Source organism: Pongo pygmaeus, chromosome X, assembly GCF_028885625.2.
Source record: "Pongo pygmaeus isolate AG05252 chromosome X, NHGRI_mPonPyg2-v2.0_pri, whole genome shotgun sequence".
NCBI lineage: Eukaryota > Metazoa > Chordata > Mammalia > Primates > Hominidae > Pongo > Pongo pygmaeus.
This window is the reverse complement of record NC_072396.2, coordinates 32,054,879-32,081,712: the sequence shown is the minus strand read 5'-3', so window position 1 is coordinate 32,081,712 and position 26,834 is coordinate 32,054,879. Positions and strand designations below refer to the sequence as shown.

General features: G+C 38.3%; 1 protein-coding gene across 5 annotated transcripts in view; it reads left to right on the top strand.

Annotated features, from left to right (window-relative positions):
- DMD (dystrophin) overlaps positions 1-26,834 on the top strand; it is a 2,105,574-nt gene that overhangs the window by 1,771,257 nt on the left and 307,483 nt on the right. For all 5 annotated transcript variants that reach the window (XM_054470954.2, XM_063660502.1, XM_054470953.2 and 2 more), the window contains one exon: positions 6,516-6,662. In XM_054470954.2, coding sequence (XP_054326929.1) covers positions 6,516-6,662 — 147 coding nt within the window. The remainder of the gene's footprint in view (positions 1-6,515; positions 6,663-26,834) is intronic.

Genomic DNA, 26,834 nt, shown 5'->3' with positions numbered 1-26,834 from the left:
AAAAGAAAAGTCTCCTGAAAAAAAAAATACCAAAATATAAGTGCTTGACAACTGAAGTTCAAGGGTAAAGGCTATTGGGAAAGCAGATGAAGTTAATCTAAGTAATGGATGCTGTTGGTGCCCCAGCCAGATTTGTTCACTGGGTTGGTGCACCCATTCCTCAGTGACTCTGAGTATTAGCTGCTAAAGCCTCATGATTTCACCCCTTTCCAGAGAACCTCCCTCAGCCAAAAGGAAGCCACCTTGACTGGCACGTTCCACCACACCTTCTCTCTTAAAACCACCAGCGGTACAGAGGGACAACCCCTTTGTCTCAATGGCACCTGCTGTTGTACAATTTGTGATCTGGGAATTCCCATGGGGCTAGATTGATGCTGGTCTCCAGCCCCATACCACATCCCAACTTAACTTTCTTGCCCTGTCTTCCTGCTTCTCTCACTCCCTTTTTCTTAAGAGCACTCAGACTCTGCTTCTCTAAAACCTGACTGAAGGCAGTAGGTATCTGAAAGAAAAGCTGTACCTACATTCTGGGCACCAGAACAGTCAGGGAACCAACCAGAATGAAAAGTCAAAAATTACAGATAACGATGGAAGTCTCTGAGCCTGATACATTTCATGAAGGGCTTGCTTACACCTCAACTTGTGTTTCTTTTTAATTGTTTCAACAGCATTTGAGTATCTCATTCCGCCCGGGTATTTGAGAGATTCCAGTAGGCCTCTGATCCTCTGGAAAAAGCAAGATACAGTCCTTGACTCTCTTGGCCCCATGAGGATGATATATCTGCTGAGAAATGCAGAAGCTGTAAAACATAGCTGGGCTGTACCTGCTGCCAATTCCCGGGTAACTGCATTCTGTGAGGGCTTCCCTGAACCACAGGGAAGAGCCCCGGGATAAGTACTAAACACCAGTATTTACAGGACATGATTTCTAATTGCTCATCCTTGGCTTGTTTTGACTAGCTCAGCATGAAGAATGCTGGGACTTTTCTTTCCTAGCACCTCCTCTTTTTTAGGCTATTTTTCAAGAGTCTTGGTTAACAAACATTTGTTTGACAAGGATTCATGGTAGACAGCAATGCCATTAGTCCCTACTTAAGTAATATTTGTAACATAAATTTCTCTGCACAGTGTATGTAGCCCAAGAATAACAAACACTTCATTGTTGGAACCTAGTAATTTTGAATTCCTAGTAAGTGAGATAGGACCTCTATGAGTTAGCAGGTTAAGATTTTGGGAGGAATATTTAATATCCCTAAGAAGGGAATTTTTTCAAACACTGAGTAGCACTATATATATTTATATATATAGCCAGATATATATTATATATATATATATATAGCCATATATATATATATTGCCCGATAAATATATATATATATATATATCACACCATTTATAAATAAACTCATAAGTGGCAAATCCAGTAGAGCTAATTTGAGCATCCCAGAGTCTCCCCTCTCTGTCGCTTGTTTGTGCAGCTACTCCTGCTGTGGCCTTTTATGGATTATCCTGGACTTCTACAACTGACCCCTCTACTTTCTCTCCATCTACAAGCTTCATTTTGCTTTTCTTTCCTCCTAATCCAGTTTAGATTCCACGGTATGTTTTTTTCAATTACATCCTGGCTGATATTGAAACTCCCTTATCCCTAAATGTGTGAGTCACCGTCATCTGACTAAACCCCAAACCTGGATCAACTGTTTTCTCCATGCTTACATGCAACACTGTTGAAGAAAATGAGAAAGTCAGGCAGATTGGTTCTGCTAAAAAATGTTGAACCTCATCCTCAAGTGGGCCCTCAACACTGTTTGCCAACCTCATTACATTTCTTCGGTCAACTCCCTCTCACAGTCTCTATTACGATTAATTCAAATGTTCCCACTTACCCTTAATTCATGTTTTCATTCAGTGACTATTCATTGCACACCAGGCACTGCACGCTATGCCAGGCACTGCAGACTATGCCAGGTCTGTTGATTCCTACTTCACAGAGGAAATAAAACCCCTCCAAGCAGAATTCCCTCAATTTACTCTTTCTAGTCTTTCCAACTGACCTTCTGTGCTTTGCAGTAGGAATGTTCTCTTAACCGTCAAGTCAAAATTCCTCCCTCAAAAATAAGATTCCGTTGTTAATAGACAATTCCTTTCTTTTCTTAGAAAAGTAGTAGATGACTATAATTTTAAATGTGTATTTGAACAAATCCTTAGCTACATAAAGATAAGCAAAGATATGACAGGCAATTTAATTTTATATGAAGAAAAACTTATTATATCAGACTTACATATCATTCTAAATCAGTACTTTTGTATCTATAATCAGACAACATTTAATGAACTGAAAATTCTGCCTGTGTGAAACTAGTCATAATAAAATTAGACTTGGTTTGCTCTTTCATGGAGAACATATTCCAGATGTTTAAGTGATTCAAAGAAAACCCACAATATAATGGCTTTCTTCAATGTTTTCTCACTTACTGCTTCCAAACTAGAATAAAACCTAATGCAATCCTGATATCACTTAAATAGCACATCGTATTGCTCAGCGTTAACTGTGCTTTTTGACATTTTAGGTGTAGTGTTTAATAATTTAAACACAAATTTATGTGTGTCATATTAAAAGCTCTAATCTGTGAAATATAGCCAAACCAATGTCGCATCTATTTAAATAGCAAAGTACCTGTGTTCACTCTTTACAGGGTGAAGGTCTTGTGACTCTGTGTTTAGGCCGCCATACTTCTTGTTATGTATGCTGCTGGGCACTGAGAGCCCACAGCAGTGAGCCATCCTTGGGTGGTACAAGCTGCTACCAAAACCTAAATCAAATGCCAAAGTGAAGACTGACACGAGCATTCTCCTGCCACCTTTTCCTTTTTATCTTTCCTACCATCTGTTATCTCCTTTCTTCCACCTTCATGTGTTGAGTGCCCTCATGATGATTTCTTGATTTCTAGCTGACTGAAGTCCTTTAGTCTGCTCAACCCCATCTAGAGACTTCCCCGAAGTGAACCTTTGCCCCCAGTTATCTGTTTATCAACTGACCTTGCACCAGTCAAAGCTTCCATTGTCAAATATTTTAACAGAAATTTAGGAATTCAGATTAAACTGAATATTTGGCATTTTTTCTTTTTTTCTTTTTTTTGAGACAGAGTCTCGCTGGGTCACCCAGGCTGGAGTGAGTGCAGTGGTGCCATCTTGGCTCACTGCAACCTCCACCTCCCAGGTTCAAGCGATTCTCATGCCTCAGCCTCCCAAGTAGCTGGGACTACAGGCATGTGCCACCACGCCCGACTAATTTTTGTATTTTTAGTAGAGACAGGGTTTCACCATGTTGGCCAGTCTGGTCTCGAACTGCTGACCTCAAGTGATCCACCCATCCACCCACCTCGGCCTCCCAAAGTGCTGGGATTACAGTTATGAGCCACCCCACCCGGTCTGGGTTGTTTTCTTCATCTTTAGCAGTTGTCTTGTTCACAACTACTTCAACAATATTTATTTTCTTTTTCTTTTTGAAGCAACTCTCCAGAGTATTTGGCCTGGTTTTTATAGAAATAATAACTTTTTTCTTTTCTTTTTAAACTAATATTTTTATGATTTAGGAAATCTTTATTAAATTACATAATCACAATAGTTACTGGCAAAGATAGGTTTGAGAACATACACACAACTGGCGGTTGTAACAAGTCAACTAATGGGAGCAGAAGGTCCACACATACTGACAGGCACCTCGAACGTTTTATTGAGGCTGTGAGAGGTTCCCATCACTGCTGTTTCACAAAGAGAATGAAGACTTTGGCTAATTTGGGTAGTCTTAAGTGGAGATTAGTTAAGAGAACTTCCACTATCATTGCTTGAAAGAAGCAAAAAAAAAAAAAAAAAAAAAAGAAATCACAAGATCTTATGGTAAAGTTTAAAGAAGAAAAGTAAATTTTAAAAAGAAAAAAAAAGAGGAAAAGGGAGACTGTTGCAATTAATTATGAGTGCCAAAACTTATTTTTGAATCCCCTTCATCCTCCAAAACATTGATGCAGGATTAATATGTGTGCTCAGGAATTGGGGGGAGAAAATGAAAATGAAAATATTCTAATAAGAGACATTTGAAAATGTACATTGTGTCACCTAAAGGGAACTGAAATCTAGATATGACTTAACGAGGTAGGATAATCAACTTAATGGCTTGAGTCTTGCTTGTAAAGAGAGATGATTAGCACAAAGGACTCACCTGTATCACTGAAAGATGTTGCCTGCTGGCTTGCCCTCTCTGCAGAGGTTCCTGTTTACAGTTTCCCCTCACATGGTATTTATTTGTGGCTACTAGAAATGCACGTTATTATCCAGAAGAGAATGATTTTATTTTGTAACTGTTGTCCTTGTCCAAGTTTCCCCCATTGACATTTAAGTAATCTGTTTTCTAACCTTTCTATTATGCAAAACAAAATTATTATGGATCATTTCCTTTTAGAGATAAGTATTCATATATATGGTTTTAAACCACCTTTCTCCATGGGCACTTATTCTGATACTTTTAATCCACGTATTTATTCATAAGGAAATGGAATAATATTTACTATCAACCCCTATAAAACTTTCTGAATTTCACACTGATTCCAGTGACATTCCACTAACACGAAGTTGAATAAAGATGAATACATCACATATGATTGTTTTGCATGTGTATGGTCAGAAGGGGCTCTCTTTTGTTTGTTTTTATTAATATATAATTCACATACTTCGAAATTCACTCTTTTAAAGTGTACAATTCAGTGGTGTTTAGTATATTCACAAGATTGTGCCACCATCACCATTGTTTAATACCAGAACATTTTCGTTATCCTCCAAAAGAAACCCCATGATTGCTTAATGTAATGTTTTTAATGACCGCTTTTTAAAACTTGAAGTTCAACAGAGCGATGATCACAATGTCTTGTATTATCTAAGAACTACATAACAGTCTTATACTCTATACAGCACCACAGTTTAGTGACGAAGTATTCGGGTTGATTTGAGAAGAGAATGTCATTCTCATTTTGAATGTTCATACTGGCTCCTTTTATTTGGAGTGGGAGGAAATGCAAGGCTTATAAATGAGGTCAGTGTAACCAATGGTTTTATCAACATAATGAACCAGACAGAGAAATAACACCTGCCCAGATCAAGCAAGTCAAAACAACACGTATAGTCAAGTGGTGCTGTCCTTGTACACAGACATTACAGTACACAAACTGTTCTCCTAAGTGAGGGAATTTGTCCCTTAGAAATTGCTTATTGGAACATTTGGACATCATGCATCATGTTAAAGATCCATAAATGCCATCTCGATAGGGTAGATATGATGCATGGTAATATCCTCCCCAAATCTGCATAGGGTTCTTCTGCTCAACGGATTGCTATGATGTATTGCATCAGAGACTCCTGCTCTAGTGCTTCAGAGACAGCTGAGAAGCCCCACGGGAGCCTTCTGAAGTCATTGCTACAAGGACTAAAATACCAGGAGATCAGGAAGTCATTCTGAGGACTTGACAAAATACCCTACTCCCTAAATGAAACTGTTATGATGTGGTTGGTGCAAAGTATGCATGCAATATTTTATGATTGAATGTATCTTTCTATTGTAAAAAATAAGGATCCATTTCTGGTTCTGACATGAGTAGAATTTAGAATCCAGCAGCAATATATTTTTCTTGTTACTTTGCCAATCCAGAATTTCTTAGGGGAAGCATATGACATAATAGTTAAGAATATATATTCTAGAGGCAGGCAAACCTGCATATACGTATCCCAGGTTCCTCAATTTTTACCCATGAGAGCTTGGCAAGGTTTGTTTGTTTTGAAAACAAACCTCTGCAAGTTTGTTTTCTTATGTATAAAATTAGAATTCTCCAACTACTGGCCTCATAGGATTGTTGGGTAGAAATAAAATCAGTTTATGTATGAATAGAGCTCATCATGGCATTAGGCACCTAGGAAGTGCTCCACAAATAGTAGTTATCATTATTCCTCCACTAACAAATATCCATGGTTATAATACTACCGCAATAGACTGTCTTAGTCTGTTCCAGCTGCTGTAATAGAAATGCCATAAACTGGATAGCTTGTGAAACAAAAAAAACTTATTTCTCACTGTTCTGGAGGTTGAGAAATCCAAGATCAAAATACCAGCAGATTTGGTGTCTGGGGAAGGCCAGTTCCTCATAGAAAGCACCTTCTCACTGCACCCTCACATGCTGAAAGGAGCTAGCTGGCTCCCTGAGGTCTCTTTTGTAAGGGCGCTAATCCCAAAAATCACCTCCCTAAAGGCCCCATCTCCTAATACCATTGCCTTAGGTGTTGGGATTTCATTTTCTTTTTATTTTTTAGGATTTCAACATAGGAATTTGAGGGGGGACACAAACATTCAAACCCCGTAGCATAGAGCGAACATTACTGACACTGCACCCTAAAGAGAATAAGCCCAGGTATCAATTCTTCTTGTTTTAAATATTCTCATCTTCCAATTTGCTTTTGACTATTGCACACAGGCACTTCGAGGAGAAATTGCACCTCTGAAAGAGAACGTGAGCCACGTCAATGACCTTGCTCGCCAGCTTACCACTTTGGGCATTCAGCTCTCACCGTATAACCTCAGCACTCTGGAAGACCTGAACACCAGATGGAAGCTTCTGCAGGTAAGCACATTGTAAACATTGTTGTCCTTTGTTACAGTAAAATAATATACAGATAAAATTTGTAAAGAACAATGAAAAATGAACAATGAAAAAAGAACAATGAAAAATGAAAAAAAGAACTTTTTTTATTGAATGTTCATGGTAATATTTGTGAGGATAGGATATTTTATATTAGTTTATAATTCCCATCTAAACGTTTTCAAATTATTAATATTAATTTTGGAAGCAACTAAGACTTAGTATATGTCTTAGTCTGTTTAGTGTTGCTATACAAGAATACCTGGGGCTGGGTAATTTATAAAGAAAAGGTGTTTATTTGGCTCAGTTCTGCAGGCTGTACAAGAAGCATCTGCTTCTGGCGAGGGCTTCAGGCTGCTTCCACTCATGGCAGAAGGCAAAGGGGAGCTGGTGTACAAAGATCACACGGCAAGAGAGGAGGAGAAAAAGAGGGAGGGGAGGTGCCAGTTCTCATGAGAACTGCTAGAGCAAAACCTCGCTCACTACCGTGAGAATGGCACCAAGCCATTCATGAGGGATTCACTCCTACAACCCAGACACCTTCCACTAGGCCTCACATCCAACACTGGGGATCAAATTTCAACACGAGAGTTAGAGGGAACATCCAAACTCTATGTAGCAGTATTCTTACAATAAACAGAAAATAATGCTGAATCATGATGGAAGATGTGAATTGCCGCCATGCAGTTCCTTTGTACTCTTATTGCTTGGATTCTTAAAAACGTCTTTCCCTTTAGAATCCCAATTTAAACAAGAGTCAATAGTAAGGTGTGTCCAAAAGCCATTTAAAGAAAGAGCATCCTATCACAAACTTACATGTGGAAATTTTTTGTAGGTTTGCATGATAAATACAGGGAATGTAAGTGTGCTGCTCAAGGTCACACTTACTAGCTGTGGGACCTGGAGCAAATTACTTAACCTTTCTGAGCTTCAGTCTTTCATCAAAAAAATAAATAAATAAATGGGATAATAAAATTCTCTACAATATCAGTTTATTATTGGGATGAATAAGTCAAAATAAATGGAAAGTGCTTGGGAGCGAACATGCCAAATGATAAACACTCTACAAATTCTAGCTCTTGATGTTGTTGTTATTATTATTATTATTATTACAGTACACAGGTTTTGGAATCCAACATATTAGCTGAGTGACCTTGAGGTGACTTAATCTCTGCGGTTGTCCATTTACTCATCTCTAACGTGGTTACTGTAACATTGAATGAGTTAATTCATGTAGAGTAATGGTTGTAGTGGTGGAAGAGGTGTGTCTACCTTCTCAGTGTGAAGGACACCATGTTATACCCCAAAACCCTAAAATTAGTTTAACCATAGAATTAGAGAATCATTTTCTCTCCTTTCCAGTTTTCTCCTTTCCAATAGGATGCAGAAGGTATGCCTCTGAGGAAACTGGGTTTAAAACTATTTGGTTTTAACTTTTTAATAAGAAAAATATAATAAACCAAATCACTTTCCTATTGTCAGTCCATTTAGGGGTGTGATTGAACGCCCTGTTAAAGAATTGCTAGATCTTTAATAAAGATAAGTTGCAAATCCCAGACCTCTTGAGATCTCACATAATGTAATTCTTGTTGTGATGAATAGTCCTGAAAGATTTGTATTATAGATTGTTATAAGTGGCATCGACTAAAGCAAGGCAATATAGCTAAGTGATTATATGCCTTTCTCTGTTTGCTCCATAGTGGTTGAGTACTATTAAAATCTTATCTGTTCCATTCTTAGTATGTTTTTCATCTTAAGTATAAATAAGGAAAGTAATAAATGTCCAAAGAAAACCAATGGCCACATTAGTCCCATTTAAGTGTTCTAGAAGTATATTTTATAATTTCTTTTAGAGAGCAGAATGCCACGTTTGCTTTCAGAATGTGGTAAAAGATTTGTGACAGTGGCATGTAGATTTCCAAATGAGGTCAAAGGATTATGACTAGTAGGAAAAGTTGTTTTTTTTTTTAGTCAATGCTAAGTGATCCATTCTAGTTGCACTATTTTTTTTGCATTTAAGGTATCAAAAACAGTTAATAGCTTACTATGTAGCCATTCTTTACAGTGAGTAAAAACTTGGTTATAAGTACAGGAAAACACATGTAAGGAGACAGTATGATATAGCAAAAAGAGCATTGGAGTGACTATTAGGAGGTCTAACTTCAAACTGAAGCTCAGCCATTATTTGACCATGTTATTGTGAGAAAGCCATTTAACCTCTCTCAGCTTTAATTCTCCTCGTTTTTAAAATGAAGAAATCTGTTTTGTCTAAGGTCACATCCAGTTCAATCTTATGATTCTGTCTCTAGATATCTGGGGGAGATACACGTTTGACAGAATTTAGTTTAAAACCAATGAATTTGCTTTCTTTATTCATAATACAAATGTGGTTTGTTGAAATTATATTTCTCCTTGTATAACTCTAACTTTTAATCTCTTCATCCCTAAACCCACATATACACAGCCTTCTCCTATTAAACAGTTCAGTTGGTGGTATCTGCTCTATATTGTAGCAAATTTCATGTTTCTATTTTTGAACATGACCTTAAAGATATGCTCAAAAAGTGTTTTTAGCAGAAAGCTGATAAATCCAAGGTTTTGGTTTGCATATAACCGAGTCAAGTTAGTTCCATTCTTTTCTTTGATAGTAATTCTGCTACATTATAAATGTGAGGCCTTGTTCAGAAAGAGAAGAAAGCAAGAAATGAGGTTCACATCAAGCAATTTTTTTCCCATTACTGGAAAAGCAATTCATACGTCCTGTTGAGAATATTTTATATGTAGAACAATGTATGTGAGGCTAACGCATTATCCATGTTCTATGGTGGGAAGCTTGAGCCCACCACTATTATGACATCATATTTTTTTAAATAGTAAATGTCAAAAAAGACATTATATTTCTATGAAAATAAAGAATTTAGTCACAATGCTATGTCAATCCTTAAATCGTGATAAAAACCAAGTACGAGTTCATCTTTGCCTCTGTCCACCAAGACAAAGAAAATTCAAAAAGTGAAGAACTCTCTGGGCACGGTGGCTCACGCCTGTAATCCCAGCACTTTGGGAGGCCGAGGCTGGCGGATCACTTGAGGTCAGGAGTTTGCCACCAGCCTGACCAGCATGGTGAAACCTCATCTCTACTAAAAATACAAAACTTACCTGGGCGTGGTGGTGCGTGACTGTAATCCTAGCTACTCTGGAGGCTGAGGCAGGAGAATTGCTTGAACCCAGGAGGCAGAGGTTGCAGTGAGCTGAGATCGCGCCATTGCACTCCAGCCTGGGCGACAGAGCGAGACTCTGTCTCAAAAATAAAATAAAATAAAATAAAAGTAGGGAACTGGAGTAGTAGAAAGGCAGATGTAAACCTGAGAAAAGAGGAAGAGTCTTAAATTTGGGCAAAATAGTATAATAGAAAGATTAGAGTTACATACTATCAGGCCGTGTCTACTTGATATCAGGATATCCTGGGTTCTTTGCATTATCCATTCATTTAATTTTTAAGGAAAGCCATGCTAGTTTTTTAGCTGTCTGTAATATCAGTCAAAATGGTGAAACCAGTTAAGGGATGTAACCACCAACAATACAGTCAGACCCAGTCACAATATACCTATGTATAGAATCATAATGTATAGAGAGTTCCAAACTGACTTTGAATCTTCTAATAGAAATGTAAGAGACATTGGTTTGCGTGTTTGAAATTTTCTGTGGGAATGAAGTCCTATTTTCTTCCTCAGAGTAGACACATTGCTATGCGTGTTACTATTTGACCATTTGACTTTTTGTGGTGTAGGAAACCATCACTCCTTGCAGTTACAAAAAGTCCTCATGTACATTCTCTCATCTAAGAATCACAACCTTGTGATTTTGTATTATGATTATGATTACCTATTATCATTATTCCCTTTTACATGTAAGGAAACCGAGGCTTAGAAACATCAAGTACCACAGTCACAGTCACGTAACTTGTATCAGTCAAGATCTGAGTCAGGTTTTTCGAACTGCTATTCCCATGCTCTTTTTGTCTCCTCTTCTCAAAGTCCTATTACGTTTGGACTTAACAAAGCAATAACGGCTGGGTATGGTGGCTCATGCCTGTAATCCCAGTACTTTGGGAGGCTGAGGCAGGTGGATCACTTGAGATCAGGAGTTCAAGACCAGCCTGGCCAACACATAGTGAAACCCCATCACTGCTAAAAATACAAAAATTAGCTGGTTGTGGTGGTGCACGCTTGTAGATCAGCTACTTGGGAAGCTGAGGCAGGAGAATCGCTTGAACCCGGGAGGCAGATGTTGCAGTGAGCTGAGATCATGCCACTGCACTCCAGCCTGGGCAACAGAGCAAGATACCATTTCAAAAAAAAAAAAAAAAAAGCAATACTTTAAAACTATTTTGGACAATACAGGTGTAAAATACTTCACTTTTTTACATATATCTTCTTTTTTGAAATGATTCTTAGGTATATTAACTTTTAAATCTTCCTTTTATAAACCAATGGATTAATGAACCCAGTTCAGTGTACCCCTTAAAAATCACACTTGTTTCAAATATAAAATTTTAAAGCATTATATTCCTCCTTGCCTTTAGAACTCAGCAATTGTACTAAAATCAGCCAAAAGTGATTTCAGTGAATCAGCTCTTAAAGCCAAACTAATGCTAATATTTGACCAAGTAGAAATGAATATCTAAACCAGGTGAGAAAAAAGTTAAAATGATGATAAACCTTTCTAATTTTGAAATAGTACACACACTGAGTAATGCAGTCAATCTCTTTATTCACCAAGCGCAAGTAGTATATAAAAGAATATTATACCATTTTTCTTTACTCATGAGTAAACCCACAAATAGCACAAAAGCTGCAAAAACACTTTAACATAAGGAGTATGTGTTTTATTGACTGTAGGAACTCATGGAATGCAAACACCTTTAAAAATCTGAACAATATGAAGGCATTTCCAGGTATTAGATTCTTTACATATGTCAAAGAACAGTGTCATAAATTATGTATGTTTTTTAAAGGTTTCCTGAGATTCTTCCAAAGTCATGTAGACATCATTACACTGCATCTGTATACCTCTGTGGTAACTTGCTGTCACAGGGATGTAGAGCCTCATCTTTTGCACACTTCATTCCTTCTTTCATCCCTTTGTTCTTTCATTCAATCAGCACTGATTGAGCATCTACTGTGTACCTAGAAGACATTGTAATTATCCTGTTTGGTCCAAGGACGTACTAAACAAAACTCCCTTTACTGCTTATGCTATATTAAGTAAAAGCAGTACCCATTATTATCTCTGGTTTACAAATTATTCAATAATTTCTCATTGGAAACTTGGTCTATATAGTCATAGTAGTAAGCTTTGTGAGAGGATATGATGGTATCATAGTTAGCTAAACAATAGGAGTATTTGTGTGGCTTCATTTTAAAAAAACTAACCCGTTTTTTTTCAAACAAGCGATTCTTACATCAGAACCATTTATATTCTTTACTTCGGTGAGATAGGGTTTTCTAAGCAGGTCTTTTATCTGTATCTATGTATGTTTGTTCTTACCATCACTGGGCACAGGATTTGATCCTTTAAATGTGTTGACAGATTTTGAACATTTTCCTCATATCTTTCTTTTTTTTTTTTAATGATCCTGTACTAATCATTTTGTATTATGGGGTCACTTCTGGACAGAGAGCCTAGCCGTCTGCTCTTACAAATAATGTCGGCCTATCACTAACTGGGGATAAGGAGAAGACATCTACTGATGTCTTTCTAGCATGTCCTTCTTTGACTTTTTCTTTCTTTAAGAAGACCTAAAATGATTCCGCTTGTGGTTCTACCACAGAACTCAGGAGAAAATGATAAATATGAGGCCATTCTCCAAATAAATCTGTTTTCCTACATTAGTGGTTCTCAAATTTTAACAAGCACCAAATTCACCTGGAAGGCTTATTAAAACACAGATAACTGGGCTCCACATACCAAGTTTCTGATTCAGTGGGTCTGGTGTGGAGCTTGAGAATCTGCATCTCTAACAAACTTTCAAGTGAGGCTAATGCTGCTGAATCATGGACCACACTTTGAGAACCCCTGTTCTACGTTAAGTACTTGTCAGGTACAGACAAATTTAAAAGTTAAAAAAATATGTATATGACTTCTGTAAGACACTGTGAAGGGTTTTAGACTCTGGGGAAATTAAGTATAATGCCATCCCAAAAGCTCTGTGTTGGAGGACTGTTCAAGTGATACAGAATCATGGAGAACCAAGCACTTAACTTTTCTATGAGGCAGAAAGAGGAAGATAAAGGGAAACGTGGAGGATGAAGGGAAACTGTTAATAGATCCCCAGAAACACAATTTGCTGCTATATGGATTTATATTTACTATATTTCAAATCACATGGTCTAGAACTGTGCTGTCCAGTATGATAGCTACATATGGCCATTGAGCCCGTCAATGTAGCCAGTCTAAAATGAGATGTGTAGTAAGTGTAATATATATATATGTAATATGTATATGTTATATATATGTAATGTGTATATGTTATATATGTAATATGTATATGTTATATATGTAATGTGTATATGTTATATATGTAATGTGTATATGTTATATATGTAATGTGTATATGTTATATATATGTAATATGTATATGTTATATATATGTAATGTGTATATGTTATATATATGTAATATGTATATGTTATATATATGTAATATGTATATGTTATATATATATATCAGGATGCAAATACTTAGTACCAAAAAAAGAATGTAAAATATCTCATTATTTTTATATTGATTGCATGTTGAAATGATAGTATTTTTATGTATTTGCTTGGGTAAAATGTCAGAATGAATTTCACTCATTTATTATGATTATTCAAACTTGGTTATTTTTCTTGAAAATGAATGAAGTGAGCCTGTTGCTTCAGCTACAACAGTGGACAGTGTTTCTGCATAATTTTTACATTTAAAATTGTACATGTAGCACTCATTATGTTTCTATTGGATAACATTGGCCTAAAAGTAGTTTTCAAAATCTAGCATGGATAAGACTCACCTGCAAAGCTTGTTAAACCAATCCGCCCCCAGAAATTTAGTATCGGGTGAGGCCTGCAATTCTGCATTTCTGTCATGCTCCCAGGAGATGCTGTCTATTTGTAACCACATATAGAAATTCATTCCCAAACTACAGATGATAGAGTTTTACAGAGAGGTGTAAAAATATATTTTTGCATCAAGCATTGTCTGTAGCTTGAATACAAAATTATGTTGCCCATATACCACTAGTTTTCATAAGTAAAGCCGTTGTGTTACAAAGCATACAAGTTTTTATCAGCTAATAGCCTTTTCTCAATTAGCAGATACTAAGTAGTACTTTTATTATGTGGCAATTCTCCAGTTTTTGGAATGTTAATGAGAAATACACAGGGTTAAAAAAAAAATTAGAAAGCACCTCTCCCAAAATATTGCAGTAAGATGTAGGAAAAACTGCTCTAACATATTCCAAACTATAGGTTGCTCTTATACAAATATTTCAACTATAATATCTAGTCTGGTGTGCCCACTGGCCAGAGTTTTGTAAAAGCTAAAAGTAAAGGAAATAAAAAGAAGAAAGAAGAATGTGTTTGTTTTTGAAAAGGTTAGGTCACAGAAGGATTTGTTGATATTAGGAATAGAATGACCTGTGAAAAAAGGACAATTAAGTTCCAGGAAAACATCTTTTCAGTAAGGAGAGAATAATCATTTATGCTTAACCTCAACTCTGTTAGGAAAAAAAGGATGTAAACAAAACCCTTTAAAGAATTGAAGAAGGGGAGTATAAATTTAAATGCCCAGGATAGTGACCACCCTTAGAGCATACTGAGGTCAAAGCGTACTGTCAAGCTTAAGAACATTTGGTTTTCAATGTTTGTACAACTAATCGTACTTTAGTCAAGCGGACTGTTATCGAAATTGCTCAGGTAACCTTGAAACTAATGTGGCCCAAATATTCCAGAGTCTGTCTTTCTCACCCTAGGAGAAGAATGGTCTGGTTTTCAAGGGAATTCTCTATTTTTTTTTTTTTTTTTGAAGGCATCAGGATGTGTGAAACTACAGGGGGATAAATGAACGATGTACAGAATGTGATGAAAAAATTATATGAAGTATAAAATGGGAATGAAGCCATCAGGAGCCAAAGAAATATTTATGAATTTAAGAGAATGAAAAGCATATTATTATTTTCAGATATTTTTTAAGGTGAACCTAAATCATTATAAAGTATTAATTAGGCTACTTGATCACTTCATCTTTATATACTAATTTCTAATTGGTTTTAATCGGGAACTATTTTTGCTAGTTCTAAGGCTAGCTATTATGGTAATCCATGTAAGTGTGTTTATTATTGTCTTTAAAAATGGAATGTGTTCCTAGTAAATGTGTTTAAATAGCAAAATGTATTTATGCATGCATGTATTTATTTTAGTTTCCTGAGATCTCTAGTTCCTTACTAGAAACATGTATATAATTCCAGGCATTTAAAATTGCCATGATGGTCATGTTTTCTTGTCCTTTTCCCTTATTCTGCAACTGACATTTGCCCTTGCCTCCAATTTCTCACTGCTTTATTCTTTGTTCTTGTAAGTGTTCTTGTCTCTCTGGGCTGACCTCTCTCCTTCCCTGGAGTTTGACCCCGCCCCACCCTTTCTTCTGCATTTGTTTGCGCTGGTTGTTTCCTTCATTGCCTTTCCCACTGCCCCGCTGCGCTGCATGTGAAACACTCCGCCAGTAGCTGCTCACGGTTCCCATGCTACATCATACCCAGCATTCAAAGAGCTGCTGTTCTCACGTGGCCGCCAGTAAGATTGCCGACTCCTCCTTCACAGCACATTCCTCTAGAAAATAGAAAGAATCCCCTTTCAGGCCACATGAAAAGCTGCATGTTAAAGCCAACTCCATAAAGAGGAATGGAAACTAGCATATGAAATTCAGAAATGCTACTTTTAAAGTTGAATACCACAAAGTGAATTTCAAATTCATACAGTTTATCATAACACTTCTTTATTTTTATAAATGCTATAATGTCCTTAATATAATGATCACTGTGATATAAGTTGTCCTCTCCCTTAATATATTAATTAATTTACTAAAGTAGATGGGAGGATGGAAATATAATAAATTAGAAGATCATTATTATATTAGAAGTACAGCCTTTATACATAATTTTACTTTATTCAGACAATCAATGTAGTCATATGATATAAATTTGAGAATAATTTATTTTAGTGAGCATTATGCTTACTGAGATTAATAGCGAGAACTTATCTAGCACTTACTGGATGCCATTCACAATTCTAAGCACTTTTGCATGTGCTAATGCTTTTAAGCCTCACATAACCCAGTGAGGGAGGTACAATTTTAACCTCATTTTACAGGTTAGAAAAATGAGGAGCCCAAGGGTTAAGTGACTTGCCTGTGGTCATATATCAGGTAAGTGAGAGAGCCAGGATTTGAACCCAGACAGTCCGCCTGGGGAATCTGTCAGAACTCCTAACTATGCAGTACCACTCCTCTGATAAAAAGTTGAATTGACATGACAACATTTCCTATTCATTTATGATTCGACCCTTTAAACAAAAAGAACAGCATCCTTCTCACATTTATTAATTTGTCAGGAATCACCTGGATCATGAGTTGAGGAAATTTAAAGGAGGAGGTTTATATGAATTTCAGACCACGATCTCAAGGATTGCCTGTTTAACCCAGAGCCTGAATCATTCACTGACTAAAAACCAGAACCACTCTTCTGTAGGACCAGGAGGGTTTAATCATCAAAGTCTTGCTGAAGTGAATGGAAATCCTCCTTTGTTCAATCATTCATTCAATAACTATTTTTTTCTGGTGTCTACTCTTTACCAAACTCTGTTTGAGACGATAGAGATTCAGTCATAGACAGACCTTCTCTGCCCTCATGGAGGTTATGGTTTCTTGGGATGACAGACATTAATTTTTTAAATCTCATAAAATAATTACAAATGTGTCAGGAAAGAAAATACAGGACACTACCAGAATATATAGTAAGGACCTAAATGTGTGTGTGTGTGTGTGTGTGTGTGTGTGTGCGCGCTGCGGTAAGGGTGAGAGGCAGGAAAGGGCAATCAGGAAACCCTCCCAATAAAAGTGACCTTTGACTGAAATCTGAAGGATGAAGACAAGCTGAGTGACTTTTCTATTCATCTCTATCTTTTGTTTTAAATGGCCTGAAGCCTGGGACTAACTAAACAGAGTTGTAAAATTCCAGTATGTAAGTTGAATAACTAGGGATCATTTGAAGTAATGGACTGCAGAGTTAATGTATAATTAAGTCACATCTAGGGAAGATTTCCCATCATTACCACAGACAAGCATCCTGTTTGCTTTCTTCACAGCACTTACGAAAATCTATAGCTATGTGTTTGGTGGCTTGTTTAATGAAAGTCTATCTCCCCTATTTGAATGTGAGCTCCATAAGGACAGAGGCCCTGAATACCATATCTACTGACATTTGGCAGTATCTTTCATATAGTAAGCGTTCTATAAATGATGTCTCGAATAGATGAATGCATAAAACTAAGTTAAAATGTTATTGAAAACTATAAAAATAAGCAGAAAGTTATACCAGAGGAGAAAAAATTAAGGGAAAAAAAACTATAGTTTCTGAAGACGTAGTACTTACATCTAAATTTGTGGCTTCATAAGGTTAACCAACACTTAAATAATTTTGCAAAAATTCCAAGAAAAAAATGACCGGGTGCAGTGGCTCACGCCTGTGATCCCAGCACTTTGGGAGGTCGAGATGGGTGGATCCCCTGAGGTTGGGAGTTCGAGACCGGCCTGGCCAACATGGTGAAACCCTATCTCTACTAAAAATACAAAAAAATTAGCCAGGCATGGTGGCAGGCACCTGTAATCCCAGTTACTCGGGAGGCTGAGGCAGGAGAACCACTTGAACCTAGGAGGCGGAGGTTGCAGTGAGCCGAGATCATGCCACTGCACTCCAGCCTAGGCAACAGAGCAAGACTCTGTCTCAAAAAAAAAAAAGAGAGAGAAAGAAAAAAAAGAACTACCAGTTGACCCAGCACTTCCATTACTTGGTATGTACCCAAAGAAAAATAAATTTTTCTACCAAAAAGACATGTGCGCTCATATGTTCATTGCAGTACTATTCACAATAGCAAAGACATAAAGTCAACCTAGGTGCCCATCAATGGTGGATTGGATAAAGAAAACATGGCACATGTACACCATGGAATACTACACAGCTATGAAAAAGAAGGAAATCATGTCCTCTGTAGCAACATGGTTGGAACTGGAGGTCATTATCCTAAGCGAATTAAAGCAGAAACAGAAAACCAAATAATGCATGTGCTCACTTATAAGCAGGAGCTAACCTTTGGGTACACATGGATGTAAAGTTGGGAACAACAGGCACTAGTGACAAGGGCAGGAGGGTGTGGGACCAGGGCTGAAAAAACTACCTATTGAGTACTATACTCACTACCTGGGTGACAGGTTCAACTGTACTCCAAACCTCAGTATCACACAATATACCCATGTGATAAACCTGCACATGTACCCCTTGAGTCTAAAATAAAAATTGAAATCTAAAAATATAAAATATCAAATCATAAAAATAAATAATAAAACAATTGAATCTACTGATGTGTTTCATTGCTTTTAAAATATCCACTTTGAATTACTGAACATTTTAATATTTTTAGTTTTACACTTCGGCACAGAAAGTCCAGAAATCCAACCCTTGAGTTTACAAAGACACCACATGATAGTTCATAGTTCACACAGCTAGTTAGTTGTGGAACTAGAACCCAAAATTTGCTCTCTATGTCTCTCACATACCTTTTCCCTTTATTCTAATAAAGGCATTTGTCAGTCTAAATGTACAATATTCTAAGACATTTTTTAAAGGAACTACTTAGCCAAATCCCACCTGTCTTACAAGGTCCATGTGAAGCAATGAGATAAGGTCTGTGAAAGTGCTTCCGAAACTATTAAATGTTATAAAAATGTTAAGTTTTATTATTAGAACTGCAGTTCATCTCTATGAAACCTTTCTAAACTTTCTCACTTTTCTGAACTTGATTACGCAGCATCTTTTCTAATCTATTTGTTCTCCCTTTATAAGAAGAATTTAATCCTTTCTGCCCTGCTGGGTTGTAAGAAAAAGGACTCTCTTCTTTTCTATAACCTATTGATATTTTATTGTATTACACATCTGATGGGTTCCCGATAAATACATATTGAATAGAATTGAACCAAATTTCTTTCTAGACATGTGAAAAAAAATCCTGATCTTTAAATAGAAAGGGTACTTTCAAAGATTATATATAGAACCTCTTGGTATTCTGTATTTGCAATGAAAATATTTTAATGAAATTTGGGCTAGGTGCGGTGGCTCACACCTGTGGTCCCAGCACTCCGGGAGGCCGAGGTGAGCAGATCATGAGGTCAGGAGTTCGAGACCAGCCTGACCAACATGGTAAAACCCCGTCTCAATTAAAAATACAAAAATTAGCCAGGCATGGTGACGCACGCCTGTAATCCCAGCTACTCAGGAGGCTGAGGCAGAAGAATCACTTGAACCCGGGAGGTGGAGGTTGCAGTGAGCTGAGATCACGCCACTGCACTGCAGCCTGGGTGGAGAGGGAGACTCCATCTAAAAAAGAAAGAAAGAGAGAGAGAGAGAAAAGAAAGAAAGAAAATATTTTAATTTGTCTTATACTCAACAGTTGCATCATATCTGCATCCTTTTGTTAAAATTGAACAGGCTTCTAGTTTCATATAATAATTTCTGGCCGGGCGCAGTGGCTCACGCCTGCAATCCCAGCACTTTGGGAGGCCGAGGCGGGTGGATCAGCTGAGGTTGGGAGTTCGAGACCAGCCTGACCAACATGGAGAAACCCCATCTCTACCAAAAATACAAAATTAGCCGGGCGTGGTGGCACATGCCTGTAATCTCAGCTACTCCGGAGGCTGAGGCAGGAGAATGGCTTGAACCCAGGAGGCGGAGGTTGCTGTGAGCCGAGATCGCGCCATTGTACTCCAGCCTGGGCAACAAGAGCGAAACTCCGTCTCAAAATAATAATAGTAATAATAATAATAATAATAATAATTTCTACCAACAGCTGGCAGGAAAAAAATATGAGAGCATAGTCATGAACTTCAGATTCCACTCCTCTTTTGGCGTTCCATTCCTCTGAATTATAGCTTATATTTCTTTATTATCTCAGTTTGATTTAGTCTTTCTAAATATTCACCTCTGTTTCCATCCATAAATATTTACTGAACTACCTTTTAATATACTATCATCTTTTTGTAACAGAGAAAATCAAGTGTAGGTGGATTATTGTAAGTGACACTTAGGAAATACAAAAAGACCTTCACTTGGCCAGGCGCGGTGGCTCACGCCTGTAATCCCACCACTTTGGGAGGCCGAGGCGGGTGAATTATGAGATCAGGAGATCGAGACCATCCTGACCAAATGGTGAAACCCCGTCTCTACTAAAATACAAAACATTAGCCAGGCATGGTGGCAGGCGCCTGTAGTCCCAGCTACTCGGGAGGCTGAGGCTGAAGAATGGCATGAACCTGGGAGGCGGAGGTTGCAGTGAGCCGAGATCATGCCACTGCACTCCAGACCGGTGATGGAGCGAGACTCCCTCTCAAAAAAAAAAAAAAAAAAAAAAAAAAAAAGACCTTAACTTGCTTCAAACAAGTCAGGACCCCCAATTCCAATTCTTAGGTCTGGCATTCCCATCAGGCACTTAAAGTGTAGGGGCAGTAAAGTTGCCCATGTGGCTACAGCTTTTGTGGCTGTGCTGTACTTGGGAATTTTAATGTTACCCTCTTTGAATTAGGTCCTTCATTGATCGTGCATCTCAAAGTATCTCAGTGCCACATAAAAATTTTCTTTCAGAGTCATATTTTCCCATTATGAATGCTACCTGCTGCTTATCTGTTGAGTGTACACTTTTAAACCTTCTGTGGGTGGTGGCCCCTTTGCCACTGGGTGAATTAGATGCTGATCCTGGTCACTGTCACTTCCTTTCCAGCCTGTTCTGTTCTTAACACCAAGCACAAGAATTCTCTGCTGATAGTCAGGATCTAGGGCTGGGAAAATGGGATGAGTTGTCCTGTTAGACAGGCCCCAAAGGAGTATTGTTTAATCCCCAGGGTGTGGTGAAGAAAGATACTCTTGTTTTCTTTTCCCCAAATGTGTCCATATACACCCTTCTCCTTTGCTGGCAGTGACCAGGCTTGTTGAGGATCTACCCTCCTCCGCATATCATGTGCATCAAGGGAAGCCCCAACCCAAGGGAATACATAATGATAGTCCTGAGCTATTTCATGGTGGTCTCGCAGTCTTGATTGCCCTCTTCGGAATTGGACATGGGCATATTATGCAATTTTAGGTAACGAAATACAAAGGGCATTCAGCTAAGGGACCTTCTGAGAAAAGTTTTTCTCATCTAGAGAACTAAACAGGCATTCTTCTCTGGGCACTACGCCTAGTTCTTTATTCTACCTGGAACATTCTTTCTCCAGAAATCTTTATGACTAACTCTGTCATTTCCTTCAAGTCTTATTCAAATCTCAACTTAAAAAAAAAAAAAAAACCTTCTTAAAATTTGACCACACTAATTAGACAGCAACCTGCCCCATCTCCCCCTTCCCAGCCATCTGAATCCATTTCCCACTTACCTTTTTATGATAGCTCTTCTAGGAAGGCACTCCCCTCCTCCCTGTGAATCACGTCTCCAGGCAATTGTTCCTTGTGTAGGGGAACACACCAAATCTGGACTGCTCCTGTACGGCAAACTGAAGGAGGTAGAATTGATTCTGCAAGAAGTCCAAAGCTAAATAAGAAGGAGTCTTGTAGCTTCTGTCTTGGTCTTCTGGAATGCTCACTCTGGGGAAAGTGATCTGCCCTGTACTAAGTCTACTGTAAGTCCGCTGTGCTATCTACATGAAGAAGCCACAAATCTAAGCTAGTCACATGGGGAAGCTGCATGGAAAGAAAAATACGTGGCTAGCCCCCAGCTGTTGGCCGAAGATCCGCAGCCATCCCAAGTGAGGAGCCAGATGTACAAGTGAAAAAACTGTCTGTAACAGCCATTCCAATGGAGCCTTCAGATCACTTCAGCTTTGGCTACCATTTGACTGCAAACACATGAAAGAACCCAAGCAAGAAACACCCAACTAGCACAGTCAACTCACAGAACCATGAGCAATACTGATAAATGGTTATTTTTAGCCAGTAAGTTCTAGGGTGATATATAGCAAAAGGAACATCTGTCCTGTTTTTCCTGGTTTTTCCTTCCATACACTCATTCTGCAGAATTAACATGTGTAATACACTTTTTTTTTTTTTTTTTTGAGATGGAGTCTCAATCTGTCGCCCAGGCTGGAGTGCACTGGCATGATCTCAGCTCACTGCAACCTCCGCCTGCTGGGTTCAAGTAATTCTCCTGCCTCAGCCTCCCGAGTAGCTGGGACTACAGGCATCCACCACCACGTCCAGCTAATTTGTGGTATTTTTAGTAGAGACGGGGTTTCACCATGCTGGCCAGGCTGGTCTCGAACTCCTGACCTCGTGATCTGCCCGCCTTGGCCTCCCAAAGTGCTGGGATTACAGGCATGAGCCACCACGCCTGGCCTAATATACTTTTTTAAATTGTCTTTCACTATGAGAAAGTGAGCTCCATGAGGCCAGCGATATTGTCTGTTTTGTTAGCTAATGTATCCAAATTACCTAAGAATAGATCTTAGCGTGGTAAATATTTGTTGAATGAACGAGTGAATAGATCAGAACTTCAGTAGCCATGTTGTGAGTATGTGGACAGTTCACCAAGAATGGCGGAGTGGAAGGATGGGAGGAACCTGGAATAATGTCATTGTGCTTCTGGATTACCCAGTCCTGGAGCAGCTTTGCCTCTGTGCTCCTTGACTAGTCAAGACATGTTGTGTTGGGTTTTTACGTAAATTCCATTTGCATCACTATAAAGGAATACCTGAGGCTGGGTAATTTATAAGGAAAAGAGGTTTAATTGGCTCATGGTTCTGCAGGCTGTACAGGAAGTGTGGTGCCAGCCTCTGCTTCTGGTGAGGGCCTCAGCAAGCTTGCAATCATGGTGGAAGGTGAAAGGAGAACTAGTGTGTCACATGGTGAGAGATGGAGTGACGGGGTGGGAGGTGCCACACTCTTTTAAACAGTCAGATCCCACATGAACTCTGAGTGAGAACTCACTTATTACTGCAAGAATGGCACTAAGCCATTCGTGAGGGATCCAGCCCCATGATCCAGTCTCCCCCACCGGGCCCCACATCCGGCACTGGGGATTACATTTCAACATGAGATTTGAAGGGAACAAACATCTAACCCATATCAGTTTTCTATGACCTGCAGCAGAAAGCATCTCATCTGGCACATGGTCTTGCAAATAATTCTGATTTAGATGCATGGGACTCAGATATGACTGAACCAGAAGATAAATCTAAGTAGCAGACACCACAGTATTCTCAAAACCACTCTTTCTCTTTCTCTTGTTGACCGAGGCTTTTCTACTGAACAAAGCACCTGGTTTATAATATGTTCTTTCGCTATGCCTTCTCCTAAGAGACCTCCTTAGTGTCCCTGCAATGGATGTCTGGGGAGCCACCAATCTCTTAGAGATGACTAGACATGTAACCCCAGAAATGGTTACACCTTGAGCTTTTCTCTCAGTCCAGATGAGATACATTGCCCATCCCACCAGTTTGCCACATTTATCTAAATTTCTGTGTTAAGCTGGGACCTCTACCACTGAAGCTGGGATGCCCCTCACCACCACCACACTGCAAAAACTAAACATTTTTCATTAGCCCCCTACTTGCAATTAAGTACATAAAACCTGCAAAACAAGTAATAAAATTAAGGCACTATTTGGTTAATGCTTTTTCTCAGAAATCACTTTTGCATGAAGTTCAGTTCAGTATTTTCTCAGTGACTACATTAGTCTCAAGACCCTCTACTCAATAGGAGGGACAAAGATGTACATGACACAGGCTCCCTTCAAAGATGATTAATACATGAACTACATACAGTATTACAAGGGCTCCACTAGAGATGCGAGCCCCCCAGAAGTGATATTAATGTGCAGAAGAGTTAGCAATAAATTTTGCACAAGGGATGACATTTGAGCTTAGACTCGAGCAATGAGTAGGGTTCCAAGAGGTAAAGAAAAAAATGGAATGGTTTTCTAGGAAGAAGGGACAGCACAAACAAAGGCCTAAAGGTCTGGGAAGATCTGATATAACCTGAGGTAGTTTATAAGTCTGGAATGACTGCGTTATAGGGTATATGGTGAGGAAGGCCATAAGTAATATCTAAGCAAATGAAAAACATGTAATTAGGGGAGATGAAATATAATTAAATTATTTACCTTAATTCCTCTTTTGACTCTTTACATTTGTCATTCATAAGGAAACAATTTCACTAAGATTGTTTTGACCTTTTTACCTTATTTGGCCAAGTAAACAAGGGACAGAAAGTTTTTAATGTAAAATATTCATTCAACCTGAAAGAACATTGATGATTCCAGACCGTTTAAAGTTAAATATTTTAGAGTTCTCAATTATTTCTATTTGGATGAGTAGAACCTTTTTTCAGACTTCAGGAATATATGTTTAGTTTTTAACAGACTAATTGTTCCTGCTTTCATGCCAGCCTCATGGGCATCAGCAGGTTCAAGGTTAGTAGGTAGGAATCTGCCCCCTAAGAATGCAGCCTAAGAGTTAAGGAATGCAAGATTACCCCTGTAATTACTTGAGAGGGGCTCTGAAATTCTGGCAGGGTTGATGAGGCCACCAGATAACACTGATCAAGAATGTACACGAGGTTAGGAGTTCAGACTGTAGCTGAAGTGGGGAGTTCGGGTAAACAGGCTCTGAATGTAAAAGATTAGGAATTCAAATAAACAGTTAAGTCAAGAAACCAACATCTTAGAAATGTAAACCTCACTTTAAGTCAAAGGCTCTCCAAGCTAAGACTTCATAATATATTTGCCAAGGCAAGAGCTAGTATCTGCTTACCTGAGTGGTCCTGGAGCTGCGGCCAGTTGAAACAGGAGATTGCAGATGGAATGTCAGTTAGAATACTTTCAGAGGCCAGTAACAGAGACCTGACTTTAAAGTTCTTAAATTTGTCTTTCCCGAGGTTTTCTGGTCATAAGAATCACCAGGGGCACTTGATTAAATTATTAATTCACAAGCCCCTTCGCTGGAGATTCTGATTCAATAGACTTGGGAATATATATATATATTTTTAACACGAACTCCAGTGGAATCAGGCAAGAAGTGAAAACGCTATCGTTAATAATAGATACATTAGAAATAATAGAGACATTTGATAATCTAGCACAGTTCCCAAACTTTAGTATGCATCAGAATCCCCTGGGGGCTTGTTAAACTACAGGCTGGCAGGCTGCTCCCAGAGTTTCTGATGCAGTAGGTCCAGCGTGGAGTCCGAGATTCTACATTTCTAGTAGGTTGCCAAGTTATGCTGCTACTACTGTGGTCAGGAACTTCACTTTGAGAACCACTAATCTAAAATAAACTGAAGTCCAAAGACCATCAGACCTAGAGCTGGTTAATTCAACAGATTAGTTATATCAAGACTTGAGGTCAGCTTCTCTGGGATTATCTTGTCTTTTTCCTCATGGTCCCAAGGTGGCTTCCAACTGCGCCAAGCAACATATCCGCAGACAACAATAACCAAGGCAAGAAGAAAGGGAATAAGGTTCAAGGATAACTGTATTGTGTGTGTGCATGTGTGTGTGTGTGTGTGTGTGTGTGTGTACTCATGCCTGTGTGTCTGTGTTTGGAAAAGAAAACGTTTCCCAGAAGCTCCTCAACAAATTTCTTCTTATGTGTCAACTAGAACTGGATCTCACTGAACCTCTTTAAGCCAATCACTGGCTATGAGAAACAAGCTTACTGTGATTGGCTTAGACCAGATTTTAATTTTTTCCTCAGAGCTGTGTCCTTTGCTGCCCAATATCTGAACATAATTGAGCTTCTTTACCAAGGAACAAGAAGTAAATAGCTGTTAGATAGGCAAATAGCTGGGTATGTCCACAAATGGGTTCTGAAACAAGTGTGATTATAGTGAGGTTCAGAATTGAAAATATTAGTACAGATGCTAGTAAATAATGTATGATATTGGCTTTCTTATCACCATTTGCAACAGAATAACAGTCTCATGAAGAATTTGGCACAGCCATTGTAGAAAAAGTGCCTTTTCAGAGCTCACAGTATACATGTACTCATCTTGCTTTTATTATACCTGTATATGGAATTGCAAGCTGTCCCTTCAGGTAATGAAATTTAGACAAGTTGGAACCTGTATAACAGCAAATCAATACTGAAATTATAGGCAAAGCCTGTACTTGTGCAGACTGACACACAGGATAGAAAGACTTTGTGATCAAAATTCAACAAATCCCACATTTATAGGTATCCAACATAGAGAGAAAACTATATATAGTGGTGTGTCTTTTTATATGTTTGCGTTTTTCTCCTTATTCATTCCTGAAAGTGTATTTTCTTTTAACAGACTCACAACTCAGCTACACCCCATATGCCCACAGTCAACAGAGTGGAAAACTGAGTTGTTTATTTGAGCCTCAAGTCATCCAAATACTTCGTTAAACGTTGTAGTAAAAGGTCTCCCCTGAATTCAAGGATGATGTCCTAAGTTTTCTGCATCCTTTTGATAGAGGAAAGTAGTAACTAATGTGAGACTATTTGTTGTTTTATTTTCCTTTACAGCACTAGATTTTGTTAAGGACATTGATAATTTTGAAAGAGAAGCTAAGGTGACAAATATATCTTCTGTTGGTCAATATCTAAAATTATGTATTATTTCTTTTTTGACTACACCTTACAGTGGCTAGTTTGCACTTTACGTAAAAAACTGATGTCTACCATCTTTGTAAGCACCATCCAGCCTAATAGTTGTTGGTTTATTGAATAATGCCACAAGCTTTGTCCAGAAACCAAAAACCTGATTTCCAAAGACTGTAGTCTATGTAGCTGAGCCCTTCATTCCATAATCATTAAACTATGGTTAGGACACAGTATCTAGTC